The sequence below is a fragment of the Vollenhovia emeryi genome, unplaced genomic scaffold (assembly GCF_000949405.1).
Source record: "Vollenhovia emeryi isolate VEMERY1.0 unplaced genomic scaffold, V.emery_V1.0 DF939145.1, whole genome shotgun sequence".
NCBI classification, from domain to species: Eukaryota; Metazoa; Arthropoda; class Insecta; order Hymenoptera; family Formicidae; genus Vollenhovia; species Vollenhovia emeryi.
The window spans coordinates 2,447,410-2,465,901 of NW_011967221.1; the positions used below are offsets into that span (position 1 = coordinate 2,447,410).

At 47.4% G+C, this 18,492-nt stretch overlaps 1 protein-coding gene across 1 annotated transcript in view; it reads right to left on the reverse strand.

Annotated features, from left to right (window-relative positions):
• Window positions 1-844: 844 nt before the first annotated feature.
• Window positions 845-18,492, reverse strand: part of LOC105566380 (slit homolog 3 protein-like) — a 97,478-nt gene continuing 79,830 nt past the window's right edge. The window contains exons 3-6 of the mRNA XM_012020320.1: window positions 10,530-10,924; window positions 6,698-9,790; window positions 5,557-5,894; window positions 845-4,903 (exon numbers count right to left, since the gene is read on the reverse strand). Coding sequence (XP_011875710.1) covers window positions 4,343-4,903; window positions 5,557-5,894; window positions 6,698-9,790; window positions 10,530-10,833 — 4,296 coding nt within the window. The 5' untranslated portion in view covers window positions 10,834-10,924 and the 3' untranslated portion in view covers window positions 845-4,342. The remainder of the gene's footprint in view (window positions 4,904-5,556; window positions 5,895-6,697; window positions 9,791-10,529; window positions 10,925-18,492) is intronic.

Below are 18,492 nucleotides of genomic sequence, written 5' to 3' on the forward strand. Positions count from 1 at the left end.
TCGCGATGATAGAGATTGCCTCGTATTCGTATTCCGTCTGCCGAAAAGTTGTCAATTTATATCCACCGATACATCTGCGGATCCGTACGTGATTGCGAATTCGATGGAACTCGTCAAATCGGCCGATATCGCCGATGGAAATTAATATATTCTATAAATCAATCCCGCTGCCGATATAAGCCACGCTCTGCCGGCGAGCCTATAAATATAACACGAGGCGCGGCAGAGAAACGTAATCCCCGTCGTGCGTTTCGAATATACCCTCGTAAAACCGGGGGCATACACGCACGACCGGTAGCAAGGATCCACGAGGTAAAAGATCGTTCTCCCCGTGTACAGGGTGTTACAGCAACATACAGGTCAGTATGACGAGCTGCCTATTCACGTAGGCGCGCACGGTCGTTCATAATTGCGTTATAAATTCGGCGTATTAAGGTCCAGTTTCACAAACGTCGGTTAACTGTTAACCAGAGTTCAGTCGTCTTCCTATCTTTCTCTATCTTGTTATCCAAGAAGAGACAGAGGATCAATTAACCATGGGTTAGCGGTTAAACGACGTTTGTGAAACTGGCCCTAAGTCGGCGAGAGTAGCGGCAACTGTTTTTTTGCTTTAACACGCCAACTTCATAACGCGGTTATGAACGATCATGCGCGCCTGCATTAACATGTCGCTGTAACACCCTGTACACGCGGGGAGGGCGTGTGGATAAGAAAAACCCGGGGCAGGGTTGTGATTCAATCTCGTCGCTTGGGCGATATCGGCCCCGGACGCATCACACGTCCGCGCCCCCGTTTGCGCTCGCGCGCTCGCGCAGCATCCGCGCGGGAGATGTAAAACACCTGATTACAAAAGAATTTGCATTTTTATTACAGTGACGTACGTATATATTACAGTACACAGTGTGTAACGAGAACCGCGCATACATCGTAGACCTCGCGCCGCGTTGATTTCGCCAAACCGTGCGAGACCTCTCGCTCTCCTTTCACCCTTGTCTCTTCGCCCCCGGGCGCGGCCCAGATTCACAAGTCGACGATCAAATCGATATCGATCGTGATTATTCGGACCGTTTCACTCGATGACGATTGGATTCTTCATTAATTTCGTAACAAGATCCGCGTAATACTTTTCCGATACCTTATCGACATCTAAACTTATACATACACGGAGAGAAATTTCGCTTAAAATATATCCTGAAAATCATCTAATCGTGGGACAAAGTGGCATTTTGAAGAACTGAGAGTTTTTTGAAATTTTACCTATTTTTTACTAGTTTATTATACTTGGCATACATTTTGCCGGAATTCAATGCGATATCAATTGAATTATGACTAGATCGTGGACAAGATCAGTGCAAGTGAAATAAAATCGTTGAAACAACAGCAAAATTAATGAACGAAAAGCATCAGATAGTTGTCTTAATAATCTGGATATTGAGTTCAACGCTCAAAATTAAAATCCGTGGCAAATACAACGGAGCGAATCATTTATGTTTGTTGCAGCCCGTTAACGTTTAATTCAAGCAACTTCATGTCTTCATAATTCAATAGCATTTTTTTCCCGTGCAGCTATGACGAAATCTCCTAAATATCAACTTGATTATTGACTTGCGCATGATCTCAACTTGGTTTCAATATTCGCAGATTCCTCATCGACTTGTGACCCCGGGGGGAGGTTTCCTCCGCCGACCGATACCGAACGATCCGGCGATGCGATAACGAACTGCCGCGTCGAACGCGGCCGTCGAGCAGCTACGTTTCTCGCGGCGCTGCATTTCGTAACGATTTTTCATAACGGACTCGCTGGATATCGCATATCGCCTCAGTCATCATTTCACCGCCCCCCTGGCCCTCCCCCGTCGAACGTAAATGCAGGATTCACGTGGACATTAAAAATTCCTCCGCGCTAAACGCGACGTTCCGTTGCATTCGCGGCTTTAATACTGGTTATTGGCGATATCGAGCGAGTCAATCTGTTAATCTAAATCGAATCCTGAAAAAAACAACAAACGTACCATTTGGGCGCGTTATTCATTTCTAATGCAAAAACGCGTTACATCGGTCCATCGCGATAAAAGTTCTGATGGATCTGGCCTCGTTGCGGCCCCGGAAAATCGGGGCGGATCGACGCGACGATGCTAATTCAACTACTATTGTTGTCTCGCTATTTAAAGAGATCGTCGGAATTTTTACGTTAATAATCTCGGTGATATCGACATCCTTAACCACTGAATACATATGTTTCCCGATACGTACGTATCTATATACAATCGTTTCACGTAAATTTATAGATTCTATAACACGAGCCGCAGAACGTCACCTTAATCGCCGATTCTCCGACAGCGGCTAGCGCACGAATATTTGACCCAGAAGGGAAAGAAGAAAACGTAAAACAGATTCGCGTACAATTTTATTTATATCCCGACCTATCCACGTGTCTTAAATTCTCAGCAGACGTTGGCAGAATATTTCATCTCTTCATTGGCGGACCAATATCGCTTTCAGCGTTGAAAGAATTCATTCGCGTGCTGCAAGTACGCGCAATAAAGGAAATTAATCACATCTCGCGCTCGCTGCGAGGAAACTTTACTTCCCATCGGGGAGGGTGGAAATGCTCCTGCATCTTATTCTACAGAATCGCGCCGGAGCGCTAACCGAGTGTAGGATATATCTTCTTTTAAACTTACACCCCTCCTCCTTTCTCTCTCGTTTGCGTGTTTTTTTTCTTCTTCTTTACATCTTTTACTCCTTCATCGCCGGTGGATCTGGAATCCGTCGTGCAATCGATCGCTCGCAGGGGACGAGCAATTTTTCCCGCCCCGCCGCCCTGACGATCCGCGCGCGCGGCCCAATCGGAAATTGATGGTACCGTCGTACCGCGGGCGTTCACCGCGAAATGGCGCGCCATTTCGCGGGATCGGCGCGCGGGTGACGTTCTAAACCGCGCGGTTTGCCGAGCCATTAAGAAAGCACAATAGCCACTTCGCACCCGTCCGATCTCATCCGCGTATAGCGGCGGCCCCGTGGATGACACGTAATAACGCGGTGTTTAGTCGTAAATCGTTGGGCAAATGCGCGTCGTGTGTTACACGGAAGCGAGGGTCTATCTACCGTCTACTTGCCCCCGTTATCGGTTTTACAGTCGTCCGGGGGCGCGCGCGACCCTCGAGATCGTGCCTCGTACACCCCTCAAAATTTCATATCTCTTGAAGAAGACTGAGCGTTTGTATTGCAGAGATGCCGCCACCTCCCCCTCCCCCAAAGCACCGTTCGGCGTCCGCGATTCCGACCGATTTCTTCTTGCGGATAAAATGATCCTCGTTACGTCCAAAATAGCTTCTGATATCCGCCCGACGTCGGTACATTTTAACTTCTACCATGCACATCGCGCGACTTCGGTCCTTCAGACCTATTGATTTTATAACGCTCCGCATTACCAATACTTGGAGGTTCCATTAACCTGTTAGAGGGCCGGCATTTTTCCATTGAAACTTGTAACTTTTTAAACAGAAAATTGATGCATACATGTAATCTATTATACATGTTCCGAAAGATTTTCAAGTTTGCTCCAGACCACTGTAGCGGCCACTCCGGCCCTCTAAAGGCTAAAGGGGCCCGATTTGCGATTTGGTCGGATTTATCGGAAATTTAGAAAATTTTCTCGTTTGCAGAGCCGGAGAGTACGATATCTCTCGTCTTGTTCAAAACTTATACGATTTTCGTCAGAGTATACGAGAGCTGCGCGCGTGGCTAACATCGCTCGTACATTATCGAAATCAATTTCCCGTTCTGTACAACTCTTACGGGAGACATTTCATCCGCTCGATCGCGCTCGTTCGATACGATGCCACGCGAGGTGATTAAAGCTACTTGGAACCGAATTGAGACTCAGTAGAAAATCCTTTATAAAATGCTCCGTTACTCTAATAAAGATTCCCATTCATCCGCGCATCCTCTCTCGCGTGCATGCATGCTCACTCGCTTAAACTCTTCGTTGCCGTTAACGCAGTGGTCTGGCGTGGCCAGTTTTTGGTAGCGATGCTGCCCGAGAACGACGCTCTTCGTCGAGCATCGAGATCGAGCCAATCGTAGCGCACTCGGTGCGTATCACTTGAGCGCACAGCACCGACTAATTGCGACAATTTCTCAGTTCGTAAAGACAGTTCGGCGGTTGTGCCGGAAATTCGACCGGCACCCGGTATTGTCCGTTTGAGGCTCTTTGGCGCGTCAACTCGAAACTTCCACGAGTCGGGGAGACCTTCGAACAGATTATAACACGCTCGAATCGCTCGAGTCCTGCTCACACGTTCGAAACCTCCACGAGTCGGGAGTTCCGCGGCTTTTCTCATACATTCAGCGTGGTGTTGTTGACGAAGTTGGAGTGCTGGCCGTCCTGGCTGGTCTGCCTGGTAGCGGTATGGCCGGCCTCACCGCTCTGTATGCTGAAGTGTCTATACGATATGTACTCCGGCGGTATCGGCTGCTGCTCCCTCTTGACCGCCTCCCGCTGCTTCTTCACTTTGAGGTAGCCCAAGACGGACACCAGGAGGAGGAAGACGACGAAGCCCATGCAGCAGCCGACTATCAAGCCCAGCCGCCTCGTCAAGAAGCTGCTGACGCTGCCGACGTCGCCCATCGCCGAGCCGTCGCTGCTGATTATCGCGTCCGGCGCGTCCAGCGTCTTTACGTCCGTGCAACGGCTGGTCGAGGAGTCCGTCATCTGCGAGCTCGGCGTGGACGCGATTATCTCGACCTGCGTGAAATTGAGCTGCTCCATCGGCCCGTCCTCTATCCGCGACGTCATCCAGTTACCGAGACCGAACACGCAGATCAGGTAGCGGGTGTTCGGCGACAGTTTCGACAGTTTCACCGAGCGCGCGTTCGGCTCGAGTATTTTGGCACGTACCTGGAATTCAGAGCGATAAAAGTGGCGCCGCGCGTTCTCGGCTTCTCTGAATAAATTTAGGCAAGAGTGCTAAATTATTCCCACAAAAAAAATTCATCATTTTTTAAAATGTACTCGCAATATTCCATAGCTCACTTATTATCTGAGAAAGAAAATTATTACAAGGATTAACAAGAATATTGTTGTGAGGATCGATAAAGGAAATATACTATTATTCTCTCTTTCGTCGCTGGAACAGCGCGCGCGACGCAAAATTTTCTCCTCGCGAAATAACGAGCGCACCGCCATTATCTAGTAATTACTGAAAATGGCTAAATTCGATTTCTTTCAAAGTGGCGAAAATACTTAATCCGGCCGGGACGCCGCGCCGCTTTTTTGCACGTTCGCGCCGATCGATCAGCGAGGACGGTGTCGGATGTGACGACACGTTTTTGCAAAGGATGAACCTAGAGTCTCGTCGACACAGAGGAAGAGAGAGGAAAAGAGAGCGCTAGACAGCGAGGTCCTCGGCTATATCGATTGAATCAAACGCCGTTTACATTTTATCCGCTCCGCCCGTTCGATTTATACCCCGTGTTGCACCCGTGCTCGCTTTTTAGCGACGACCTCGCCGTGCGCGCTATACACAATTAGGGTGCACTGTTTTTCGGTACCTCGTCGGCGTTATCCAGGGCGTGATAGGCCACCTGGTAGCCGCGCAGGCCGGAGTGATTCCTGCTCTGCCACGACACCAGGACGGAGAACGGCTGGATGTCCTGGATCGCCAGTTTCAGCACCAGCGGCGCGGTGCAGAATGCGTGGGGGTCCAGGTCCAGGAAGACCAGTCCGCGCAGCTCCGGCGGCTGCTCGCACCTCAGCAGACCGCCGTCCACGTCGTTCATCCTCAGTCCGCCCCCGCGATTCCGGTTCATTCCGCCGCCGACCAGCTTCTGATGGTCGCGCAGCCATTCCCAGAGCTCCTGGGACTCGCAGTCGCAGTGCAGCGGGTTTTCTACGCGGATTTTTATGTCCGTGATTAACTTACGGGAGAGCTTGGGCTCGAGGGGTTGCTTTTTTCTTTTTTACAGACGTATCTCGGCCTATTTGTCGCGGGGGTCCTTATAAAGTTTTTATCGCGCCACCACGTCGCGATTGTCACGAGGATCTCGTGAGTCGCGACAGCCCGAAGTGTTTGGATTTGCCGTAAGCACACTGTGACGTTTACGGCAACCTGAATTACCGCGACGCTATAGCCGCTCCCCGCGTTGAATAGCACCGTGATGTTTTGTAACGTCGCTCGCGATTGTGTGCTCGGTGTTCATATCGTTCACTCGACGTCGAGGAGCCCCGAGTGTAACTACCCGGCGGGGCTATTTTCGACTGAGTCGAATTCGCTCGCATGCGAAGATACGCCGCCGGTGAGTTTTGCATGCGACCAATCATCTCAACGGCTGAGATTGCTATTGTCGAACATAACGCGATACGATCCGTGTGAAAGGCGTCACGTGTGCCTATACGTGCAAGCGAAATCGTAAAAGAATTTTTTTTCGTGCTAACTCGCAATAAACGACCAAATTACAGTCTCGAAACGTATAAATACTTTATACAGGAAATGACTTGCGGTTCTCAAAAATGAAAGGACGAAAATTGAAAAGAATCGCCCGATAATAATTTAACAATCGAGTTGCGATAAAAAAAAGTTTTGTCGCGTGTTTTGTTTTTGATTGTAATTGCAATTTCGTGTAAATCGCAGCTAAACTCTGACAAGTATCGCGGCGGAATAAAATGGAGAACAAAGTAATAAATTGTACTCACCTTCGGCCCGTAAACTCCGTATTTGCGTTTCGAGTGGTCGAAAGGCATTCAGCGGCAAGTTCGCTAAGTAGTTCCTACTTAGATCTAAAATTCTGAGCTTTTTCAGCGGCTTGAACGCGTCCGGCGAGATCGACGATATCCAGTTGCCGTAGAGGTGCAGCTCGGCCAAGTTCTCCAAATGCTGGAACGTGCCCTTTCCCACACCGCTTATCTGATTGTACGAGAGATCGAGCACCTGCAAAGCTTTAAGGTCAGGTGGGAAGTCCTCGAGCTCTTTCAGACGGTTGTGCGTGAGATTGAGGAGTCTGAGGTGTTCCAGCCCCTTCAGTCTTTCCTGCGGCAGTAGCTCCAATTCGTTGACACTGAGATCCAACGTGAGCAAATTCGAGAGGCTGCGAAACGCGCTGGGCGACACCCTGGATATCATATTGCTGCTCATGAAGAGATGCATCAGCGCGGGGAACGCCTCGAAGTCCTGGCTGGTAACTATCGTCAAGTTCGTCCCGGAGATGTGAATTTCCTGAAGAGCCGGATACTTGGCCTCCGAGCTGATCTCGTGTATTCTCACGAGGGGATTAGCCGTGACGTTCAGCCAGGCTAGACCGGGTATATTTTGCGCCGTAAGTGCAACGGCGGGTATTTGCCGGAACTTATTAGCCGCGAGCTCGATCTTCCGCAGCATATTTGAGCGAGCGAAGAAATTCGCCGGAAGAGCGGTTAAGTGATTATGACTCAGATCGACGGATATTAGACGGGAGAAATTGACGGAGGCGAAACCGGTGAGAGACATGATGTAGTTGCCGCGTAGATCGAGCTCCCGTAGACTGGTCAGTCCGTTTAGCCGCGACATGTCGACGCGGTGGAGAACGTTGTTGGCCAGCGAGAGGAACTCGACCGTGGTGGCATTCGCGAACGCGTCGTACGGGATCTCCTGGAACCTGTTGCCGTCGAGTTTCACCTCCTTGAGCGCCTCCAGGCCGAGGAACAGCGTCGCTGGCAGTGCCCTGAGTAAATTGTAGCTGAGCAATAGCTTCCCTAGATTCTTATTCTTGGAGAATATCTCGGCCGGCATCCTGTAGATCTGCGACGAGTCCATCGCCAGATGTTGAAGGGATGGCAAGCCGTCCAGGGAGTTGGCGTTAACCTGACTAAAGTTGTTGAACGATATTCTTAAGACTCTTAATCCCGGTATGTCTAGGCGGTCCAACGCCGTGGCAGTGAAATGATTGTGCTCGAGATTTAGCTCGTAGAGGTTGTTCAGTCCGCGGAAGGCACCGTTCTCGATGACGCTGACGGTGCAGTTCTTCAGGTTGAGCGTTCGGATCGGCAGCCCTTCCTGGAAGATCTTGTCGTGCAGCACGTTCAAATGATTGTTGGCGAGGTCGAGGATGCGCAGTCTTTTGAGAGCCGTCAAGGCGTAAGGATCTAAACGACGTAAACCGTTGTCCTGCAGATAGAGTTCTTCCAACTCGTGGAGCTCCGAGAAGGTCTTGACGGTCACGTGGCTCAGTCGGTTCATACTGAGCTCGAGGAACTTGAGCGCCTGCATCGGTTTAAAGGCGGTGTCCTCTATCCGCGATATGGAATTATTCGTGAGATACAGACGTTCGACCAGCAACAGGTCACGGAACAATGGGGCTTGAAGGCGAGTTAGCCTATTATGCCCGAGCCACATGATCCTGACCGAGGCCTGGCCTCTTAATGAGTCATTGTGTAGGACGCCGAGTCCATTGTTATCCAGCTGAATGGAGACCAAAGAGCTACCGCTGTTCTCGCTCTGGCCGACGTCGTTCGACACTTGAAACACATCGCCGAGCACGGCCAAAAGGTTACCCTGCAGGTTCACGTGTTGCAGACTATGCAGCGACCTCAGAGCGCCAGTCTCCATGTCCGTGATAGCGTTGTTTTGCAGATGTAGCTCAAGTAGCGACGGCAGCGGCGCGAATACGCCACGTTTCACCTCGGTTATCTGATTATCCTGCAGCCGGAGCTCGCGCAGCTGCTTCGCCCTGGCGAACGTGCCCACCTCGAGCTCGCGGATGTTATTACCGTCTAACGAGAGGGTCGAGAGATTTTCACAGTGCTCGAGAAAGTCGCGCGGCACCTTCTCGATGTAATTCCCACTGAGATGTAACTGCGCTAATTGACCGAGCGTCGCCAGGCCGCGCGCGTCGATCCTCCTGATGGCGTTCTGCTGGAGGTACACGACCGAGAGACTCGTGCTACCGGCGAACGTTTCCGCCGGTATCTCGAGAATGTTATTCTCCGCCAGGAAGAGCTCCTTCAACTCGGGCAGCCTCGAAAACACGCCTCGAATATAGTGTATGTGATTGTGGCTGAGATCGATCGACCTGAGCTTTTGATTGGCACGGAAGGTGGCCACGTCAAGAAACACGATCTTGTTGTGGCTGAGGTCTATCGACTCGAGATCGATCAACGATATAAAGGCATCCTTGTCGACCGACTCGACCGCGTTGTAATAAAGCGAGAGGGTCTTTAGGGACGGACAGCAGCGAAAGCAATTGAGCGGAATGTCCTTGAAATTGTTGCTACTCAGATCGAGGAAGTTTAAGGCGTCCAGTCTGGAATAGCCGTCCTCCGGGAGCTGGGATATCTCGTTCCAAGCGAGCCTCAAGGACGTGAGATGTTCTAATCTTCTTAAGGACGTCATGGGGAATACTCTGATCTTGTTTTCCGCCAGATCCAGGTCCTTTAAAGTGCCCTCGAGCCCGGCAAAGGCGTACTCCGAAATTTTCATGATTTGATTGCCCTTCAGGTTCAGTTTAATTAACGCGAGCCCGAAGAAACTGAAGCTAGGCAGCTCGTAAACGAGGTTGGCCTCCAGGTCCAGCGCTTTGAGTAGGCTCAGCGAGGCCATAGCCTTTTGAGGTACTTGAGGTAGTCGACCGGATACGAGTGCCAAGGATTCCAGGCTTTTACTGAGTCGCGTAAAAGCATCCTCGCTTATTTCGCGTATCGCGGAATGCGATATTTGCAGATGCCTAATTTGCGAGCCCGCCGGGAAAGCGGCGGACCGAAGTTCCTCTACTTTCCGATCCAATTCGTACACGCTCAATGATTGAACGAGCGCTCCTGGAACAATCGCGAGATATTTCAGTCAAAGCCACTGACGGTGCTTTGTGAGTTACAGTTGCGAAATGCAAAGTTAAATTCTTCTTTCTATTTTCCACATGTTTTATTATTCGGGTGCGCATCAAATATTTCATTGAATATCGATATGTACAAATAAGAGCCAGGACGAATCACACGCTTTTCGAGAAATAAACATGCATTGAGAATTTTTATCATGGAAAACGAAAAATCTGCGAAATATCAAACGCGAGCAGAATCTACATCAAACTCTATAGAAAATATATCAAATTAAAGAAATGAGAATTAATAATAAATTCCGCTACGTTTAAATATATATACATATTTATACAACCGGACTAATTAAAAATATCTTTTATCCTTTATTAGTTAGAAAAAGAACTGAAATAGTATCTTATAAAAGAGAGGGTCGAGAAATACAGTTGTGTCAAGTCTATCTCCGAGTTTGGACGTCAAGCTACTTGAAAACTGGAAGGTAAAAAATGAAAAAGAAATAAGATCTAAAAAAGGTATTAGCTTATTAACTATTTGCACAGATACTGGAACGGTCTCTCGGGCGTTTTACCGTTTTCTTTTTTTTATTCTGCGCCAGCTGTTCCGGTATGACGGTTACCACCGTTTTACGGACGTACAGTGGCTGTTTCTACTTATGTATGCGAGCGGAATACGTGTTCTCCCCGCTGATCTCCGCTTTTTGCGCGTTGTATCATGGACGGTTTACCTTCCTCGCCAGCGGCATGTATCACGCCGGACAAAGCGTTCCTGAGGGACTCCTCGGTGGCACCTGCGCACTCCAGGAACAGACCGCCGTTCTCGAAGTTGTAACACGGGCAGCCGGGTATTGTGTCCGGTGGCGGACACTTGGCACCCCTCGCTTCCTGCGTCGCCATGCACGCCGCCAGGATCACCGAGTAGATGATGCGGAAGCCGTCCCGACGGCGATTCCACCGATTGTCACGTACTCTGCACGATGGGGTCGACGGTTGTCGCCACTTTCTCCTGGTCCGTGGCGACGTCGTCCACATATTATTATTATCGCACCGCTTCGTTCCTGGCTCGTCCCGATTCGTTCATCGTTTCTCGCGCCGACACTCGGATTTCGCACCGCCGCGGGTTCTGCGAACAATGAGAAACATCGCCGGGATGAAATTCAGCGTCAACTCGAGGCACGGGGGGCTCGCTATCGTCTTCGAAAATGCACGCTTGAATACGTTCTCGTTCGAAGACTCTCGAGGTAAGCGCCCGGGAGTGGCTAGAAATGCCCGACGGGTTCAACGCGGTATCATTTTTATCTGATTCCTCATCGACGCAAATGAGACTTCAGATTTAGACTATATCGGATTTAACGTCAAGATATCCCGTACAGTTTTCAATGGTGATCTTGCGAGCTGAAAAATGTCCGATATTAAAGAGGAAGATTCGTCAAACAAGTTTTACATTCCTTTTTATCGCTTGACACTTTTTCGTTAATATCAGTCAACAGTTTTTGCTATATTAATCACAGATACGCTAGCATACACTCGAGTATTTCAAAATCTATCATTTTCACTCGACTCGTCTTTGATCCTATATTACCCGGGGTATGTTTTAATACATTCCATCATAATGTCTCAATTTTCCTTGTTCTCTTTCATGGCACAATTTAAGGATACTCTATTATATCTTCATGACGAAGATATAAGAGCAAGAGTTTCTCCTCAACTGCGAAACAATTCGTGCCGCGTGCGATCAATGGAAAAAATTTTACCAATTTGGTAGATTTTTAAGGCTGAAGTGTGTTTTAATTCCCACGCGAGTAATGGAGGACTAATCATTTTCTGCGCTGGAATAATGTACCTAATATTTAAATTGTTTTTCAGAAGAAAATGCTACCTTTAATTCGTTAAGTGTACACGCTCAAACTTATCTTTTTCCCCTTGCTCTGGCTTCGGTAACAAAAGATTACGAATCCCACAGCCCCGCGTGTTTTCCTCCCGGAGATTGTCGTTGCTTGTCTCGCCTATGGTTCGGATCGCCCGCAGAAAAATATGGTTATCCTGTTTTCGACGAACCACGAAACATGTGTGTACATGCGCACGTATACTTACCGGACGAACCTCAATTTTCAACAGGACAAGGTTGGATCCCGCGGGATCGAAAAGCCGACGGGTAACGTCCTCAAAAAATATATATTATATATAAAAGGGAGAGAGCGAGAGAGAAAAGAAGTCAACAGCGTCGTTGGTCACTGGGCTCCTGGTCTCGGTGTCTCGTTCAAAAGATACCGATCCTGAAGATCAGCCGACCGACGGTCGTAATTTAATGCCCGCGGTAAATCACCGTGGCTCGGGGATGCTGTCACATACCCGCGTGACCTGTTACGATCGGAAAAATATGACCGGATTGGGCGGTTGCCAGATGGTGTCTTAAGACGCGGTGCGACCGGGTCGCGACGCGGGGCGACCGGGGGTCACGTGTGGGGACATGATCGAGAATACGAAGTGGTAAATGGGCGTCGATTTCCGCCGTGCTACACCGTGTACGGCACGTCATTCTTCGGATAACTTTGTTAGGGCCGTGCTTGCAGCCGGGGGTAACGTTAGGTCATTGGCTGCAGCGCCGGAGTAGAAAAATCAATATGCCCTCGCGTCTCCTACGCCAGGGGATTTTATTTTTTAATCCGCTCGCGCTTATCGCAGTTTCTGCTTAGGCCCCCTCCGTCCACCCTCCCGCTCCTCCTCCCTTCCCTCCCCCTCCGGCCCCCCGTGAAATTCCGTATTCCAGAGTGACCGTTTCAGACATTCTCTCGTTCGCATCCCAATTAATTAATTCGCTTTTCACGAGAGATACGCAATTCATATTTCTACTTGAATTAAGGCAGTTAATTAAATTTCATCCTAATTAGGTGACAGGCTAATTATATAGTTTATATTACACGGTTGAATTATATTAATCTGTATCTAGTTCTCGATTGTTAAAAAAGGGGGCAAAACCGGCCAAAAATAATGAAGTTGCAAAATATTGTTTAAGAATGTATCAGCCGTGACGTCGGAACGTCAATATTAATCAAAATGTTTTATTATAAAATATTTTATTATAAAAAATTTATTTCAGACCTTAAGGTTGCGATATCGCGACAATCTGCAGATACATAATAGTAATATTCTGGTTGACGAAGAGTGGCCAGGTTGGCCTCGTTGCGCGGAAATGGACTAAAAATCAGTACGTTAAATGAAACTCTAATTTCCAACAATGAACAAGAGGTGGGAAAAGCACGAGCCGAAATGAAATGCTTGTTGCCGCTGCTTCGGTGGTAGGCGAGCTTATGTACCATTATAAATTCCAAGTGGTATGCATATCTTTGTAATATATTAGATCGAATCGTAGGGTCGAACTTTGTCGTTTGCAAGCATGAAAGTTGTTCCGCGCTATAACTTCCGGGAGCCTCGCCCGTTGCTCTTGTTTCCGAACCGAGAAATCTTCCGTGTACTCGACGTTTTACTCCCGAAGGACTTGGCGCAATATTTGCATAGCGTTACGTAATGCCGCAACATTCGGCAGGTTTGCGAATCTAAAAACGAGCGCAATCACTTCCCTTCCGCGTTAAAAATAGTTTCGTCAATATAACGTAGCAATATAATATAACTTTTTGGTTAGCTTTTTATTACAATTTAATTTAATCAACTTCAAGCAGAAGCTTCTGTCTATGTGTACATTCCGTTTATTTTTATATTTTAAAAAATATTTATATTGAGCTCGTAAGAGAGCACAATTTTCGCACAAATCCAGTTAATGAAATTCAAATAAATCGCAATTAAAGTTGCCGCTTTGGCATGACACCTATTATTCATTTGATCTGCCTGCATTAAATCAAGTTGGTGATAAAGTAAATACAGATAACTGCAATTCGAATAATTAAATGTATAATGGAAAATGGGGAGGGTGCAGGATTAAAGCCAATGAAAATTTAAATAAGATTAAATATAAGGTATACAATAAGATATTTACAAAGCTTGAAAGCTAACTCATAAAAAATTAATTTATTGTTACACGCCATTAATGTCACTTTCAAAAATGAATATTTCTCTGTATCAAGTCTAGAGTTCTCTGATTTATAAAAGCCAAAGAATTAAAAATATATTAAGAAAGTCAGAATAGCATAAAGATAGATTTTCAATTATTAACAATTTTTCATACGGTCGTTTCCAAATTTGTTAAACACAATTTCGGACTCGACAGGAGCCGCGCGATTCGTATTCACACGTTGTAATCATATAATTAAAAATTGCAGATAAACTGTGCCGAATTTTCGGGGGAATCGCCGGATTTGTATTCGACATTTCACTTGCGTATCCCGACGCTCTTTCCCACCGGAAGTTTTCCGGAGTATGCATGTCAGACATTTCTGTCGATGTCGTTTGTGTCGTACTCGCGCGCGATTAACTATCGAATGCCGCGAGCGTTTAGAAGCGAACGGTCGCGCCACCCGGAATCCGCGTTACGTTCGAACGGATTCCGCTTTCGGCGGGATACACCGAGAGTCGATCGGCGTTTCCGAGAGTCGGCCTGACTCTCCGGTCGGAAACGTTCTGGTCCATTACCGCCGTAGCGAAATTGAATTTCCTCGGGATGGCGGCGCGGCTTGACGCCGCGCGCAAGCTCGGATTAAATCGTTGCGGCCGCCGAGCAAACCGCAGCCACTAATGAAGCGTACCGCGTTGAATTTAAAAGATTCCCCCTTGCCTTTGCCCCTCTCCACCGCGTTATGCGAGGTCAGAGGCCACGAGGATTCGCGTCCTCGCGCGAAATTGCAGTCATCCGGCTCTCTCTCTCTCTCTCTCTCTCTCTCTCTCTCCTTCTCATTCTTTCCCTCCTCGCTAGACTGTGTCTTAAAGGGAGGGGTTAAAAGCAGCATGGTCTGCGGAGGGTGAAGGTGAGTGGTGCGTCGGAAGAGCGCAGGGTGCAACGGATGTACCTGTGCATACGGCCACCCACCTTCTCTCACCTACTCGGGAGGGGCCGCCTAACGAGCTCTCCGACCACCCGAGTGCTTTGCAGTTGTTCACCTATTTAAATAAGAACCGCCGATGGTAATGAGAATGCAAATGGCACGACACGCCCTACGCGAGCTTCGTCTCACACGCCATGGAATAATAAAAAGGTGAGCGTCGCGGCGAGGCGGGCACTTGTGTACACCGCGAGCTTTCCAACCCCCGGAAATCATACGAAAGGAATTGGTATCGGGGACGACGGTGTTGCCCGCGGCGGTTACTACCCCTGTGTCTCCTCGCTCGCCGCCCTATCCAGAAGTGGCTTTTGGATTAAAGCACCGAGATTGAGAGTTTAATAAGACCGATTGCGAGAGTTGCACACATGTACGTACGGATACATATAGATATACGAGGCTTCCGTGCCGCATGTTGAATGCAACTGCAAAAGCTGCGCGTTGTTGTAAGCCGCGGCACGGTTTACGATCCCGATCGTAAAGAAACAATATCGTGCCGCGTATTCGATAAACGCATTGGGCTTTACGATCCCGTTTCTCGAGGAGAACACTCTGGGCACGTCATTGGTTAAAAAATAAGCGAAGAAACGCTTATTTGTAGATACAACTGGATTTGCGGTTGGTATCGTAAAGGTTTTGAAACAGAGTCGCAGGAATTTCGCAAAATGTCTTACGCATTTACGACAGACGTTACTGAGAATGTACTATACTTTGATCTCTCGCGACGAGAGGGGATTTGCAACTTTGATTTTTTCCTCCCCCTCGAGATTAAGACGGACGTTTCCCTCTCGATTATTTGACGCGTTATTCTATCGACTATCGCTTCTGCTCGAAGTCACCGTTAATTGGTTTTCTTTGTCAGACTTTGTTTCTTTTGTAAGAAAAGGATTTTCAATTTTACTTACCACAATTTTACAACTTTACATATCTGCCTGACATTATTTTTCTTATCTGACTGAAGATATAATAAGATTGCGATGCAAACTATCCGATGTGAACTCGCTTGATTACAGAGTATTTTTAATGGGTGTCTTTTTTAGCCTTCGTTAATTGGACAAACGAATGACGCTCAAAACCGTTTTGTTCACGTTGTCACAGCGGGAATTATCTCGTTTGATAATGGCAACGTGGAACTAAACTCACGTGGCTGAGAACGAGAAGTCGTGTTACAGCGACGAGGCCCCCGCTTTATGAGCTCTAGGGCCATCGTGAAGTAACGTCGTCGAGATCGTTTAATAACTTGTACTCCGCCGAGTGAGTTCTGTTCCTCCCCCGGCATCGAGGCAATATCGCGTAATTTTTGCTCGGGAATAAAACGCTTCCCTTCCGCGAGTTCACCGGCTTTAATCGTAGCCTCCATATATATCGGGCGTACGCCTCCGTAATCCGTGTGATGGAAAAAATCCCTTCGGAACGACCAACATTAAGTCCCTAATTTATCGATCGGTCATTAAAAATTGAGCCGCCAGTCGCGGGAAGGATGCCGACCTATTTACGTGCCTCACATAAACTCGCGTTTTATCTCGAGATCGCATTACGAATTGCCGTAGCGCGAGGAGCGTTGCCGAAAATATCCGGCAGATTTTATCGAGCGGCATTAACGGCGGAGTTTTCTTTTTTTCAGAACAATCTGTTCATACATCACCTTCGAACAAATTGTATGCTAAGTTTAAATTGTTTAATTTATCGAGACAAAAATTTCTTCTCGACATTGACTTCAGCCCAGGCACAAATTCTATTTCAGGCTTGTCGGTCTTGTAACATAGCAAAGTCACGATTTGCTTCGGCATTTCTGCCAATAAGAAACGTTCTGTACCTTGGAGAATCTGATGTATCATCCCGTGAGATGAAAAGTCAATCTGCGTGAAAAGTGTATTAAGTCGCGAGTAATACGTCGTAAAGTAAAGTATCGTACCTGTATTATCTTATGTGACGGAAGAGATTTTTCTGTTGCTTTTGTTACAAGTCGCTGCAAATCTTATCTCTGTTAACCGCTGACATATTTGCCTGACATTATTTTTCTTATCTGACTGAAGATATAATAATAAGATTGCGATCCAAAAGTGGCTTTCGCTACATGCATTCTCCAGCCGTAAAAGTAGAACAATATTTTTCATAAATAACCAACTATTGATCTTTATTATTATTAGCAAGGTGTTTAGCATCTGATTTACTCCCCTCGTACACGAATACGGATCGAGGAAAAATTCCACGCGGGTCGCGAAACGATAATTCTCTTTTTCAATAAAATCCCAAGTATTTCCAAGTTGAACTCTCCGGCAAACCGCGTTCCTCAATTAAGAGATTCACCGTGAGAATTTTCGAGGTAATTTATCTCGAGTGGAAAATATATAAACGACGTCGGGAATAATCCATCACGAGGAATTCGCGGCTAAGTAAGAGCTAAAGTTTCGGTCCCGGCGCAGATGATAGATCCGCCGTTCGCTACCGCCGGTCGCATAGTCTCGCGGAAAAAAAAAATTACGTCGATCTTCTACAGTCAGTTAAGATGCTCCGAGTTCATTGGCAAATATATTCGCGAAGATGCTTCCGCAATCGGGAGCATCGGTCGCGATTTTTCCACGTGACGAAAGATTGGAAATCAGCGAATCTCCTCGAGTCCAGTCACGGATATAGTGGATGGACCTCCGATGGGGGAGAAACAAAGGCGCGGAGAGCGTTAAATCGCGACACGTCGTAATCCGATTCGGGCTACTGGCTTTAAGGCGTGCCGACCTGCTTAGAGTACAAAGCAGCGAGTACAAAGTATCGTCGAGCAGTGGTCCTGGACAAGCTTTTTCTCCGGCGTTGCCAGCGCGGAAAGATGGCACGCTGCCGCGATGCGTGAGAACGGCGAAGGCTGGGGGTGCGTCCTCAAAGGAAATTTAACCTTGTTGATCCGGCAAAAAAGTTCTCGGCGGTGCAATTAGTACGTAGCGCGTGAAACAGCCCTGGGAGCATCCGGACTGCGGATAAGATTTCATTAGCTGTACTTAGCGGTTTTAAGGGCTAATTACCGTGGGGATTAAAAGAGAAATCTTTTCTTTCACGGGGCTTGCGCAAACCGAGTGTTTAGATAAACGCACACTGGGATACGCAGGATGTAACGAGATATTTCACCGTGGGAATAATATTACGTTTAATCTATCAATATTTGAATGCGAGACCTTTCATTTATCTTTAGATTCGCAAAGCTCGTTTTAATTATGCTTTGCGTTATTTGTCGACTTCTGTTTTTCATAAAATCATATTTGCAAGCACAAAAGAGCGAACGCCTGGCTGGAAAGTGGTTAGGTGCGATATGTTTTCACGCGTTTTTATGCGTAACAGAAGCTAAACATGCAAATGCAGAAAAGGTGTAAACTTACATCTCTGGCTTCGGCGAAATGCAAACAGGAAAATTTAAATCAGAGCGTTTTACGTCACATGCTTTTCCTTCGGTATAAACGTCATGCAACGTCGTGTCGGCTTCTTGAAATAGTCCGCGAGGAATACGTAAATAGCACCTTCGGAATTTATATTCATGAAATAAAGTAACAGTTTTAAATATAGGATATGAGTACTAAATCATTGCGCGTGATGTAAAAACGAAAAGAAACTTTTACGCATTTTTCTCTCTTATGCTAGCCATAAACCTAATGCCTCGTATATTTGTACAAGCGTAACCGTTGATTCGCCCGCAACACAAAATTCGTTCAAA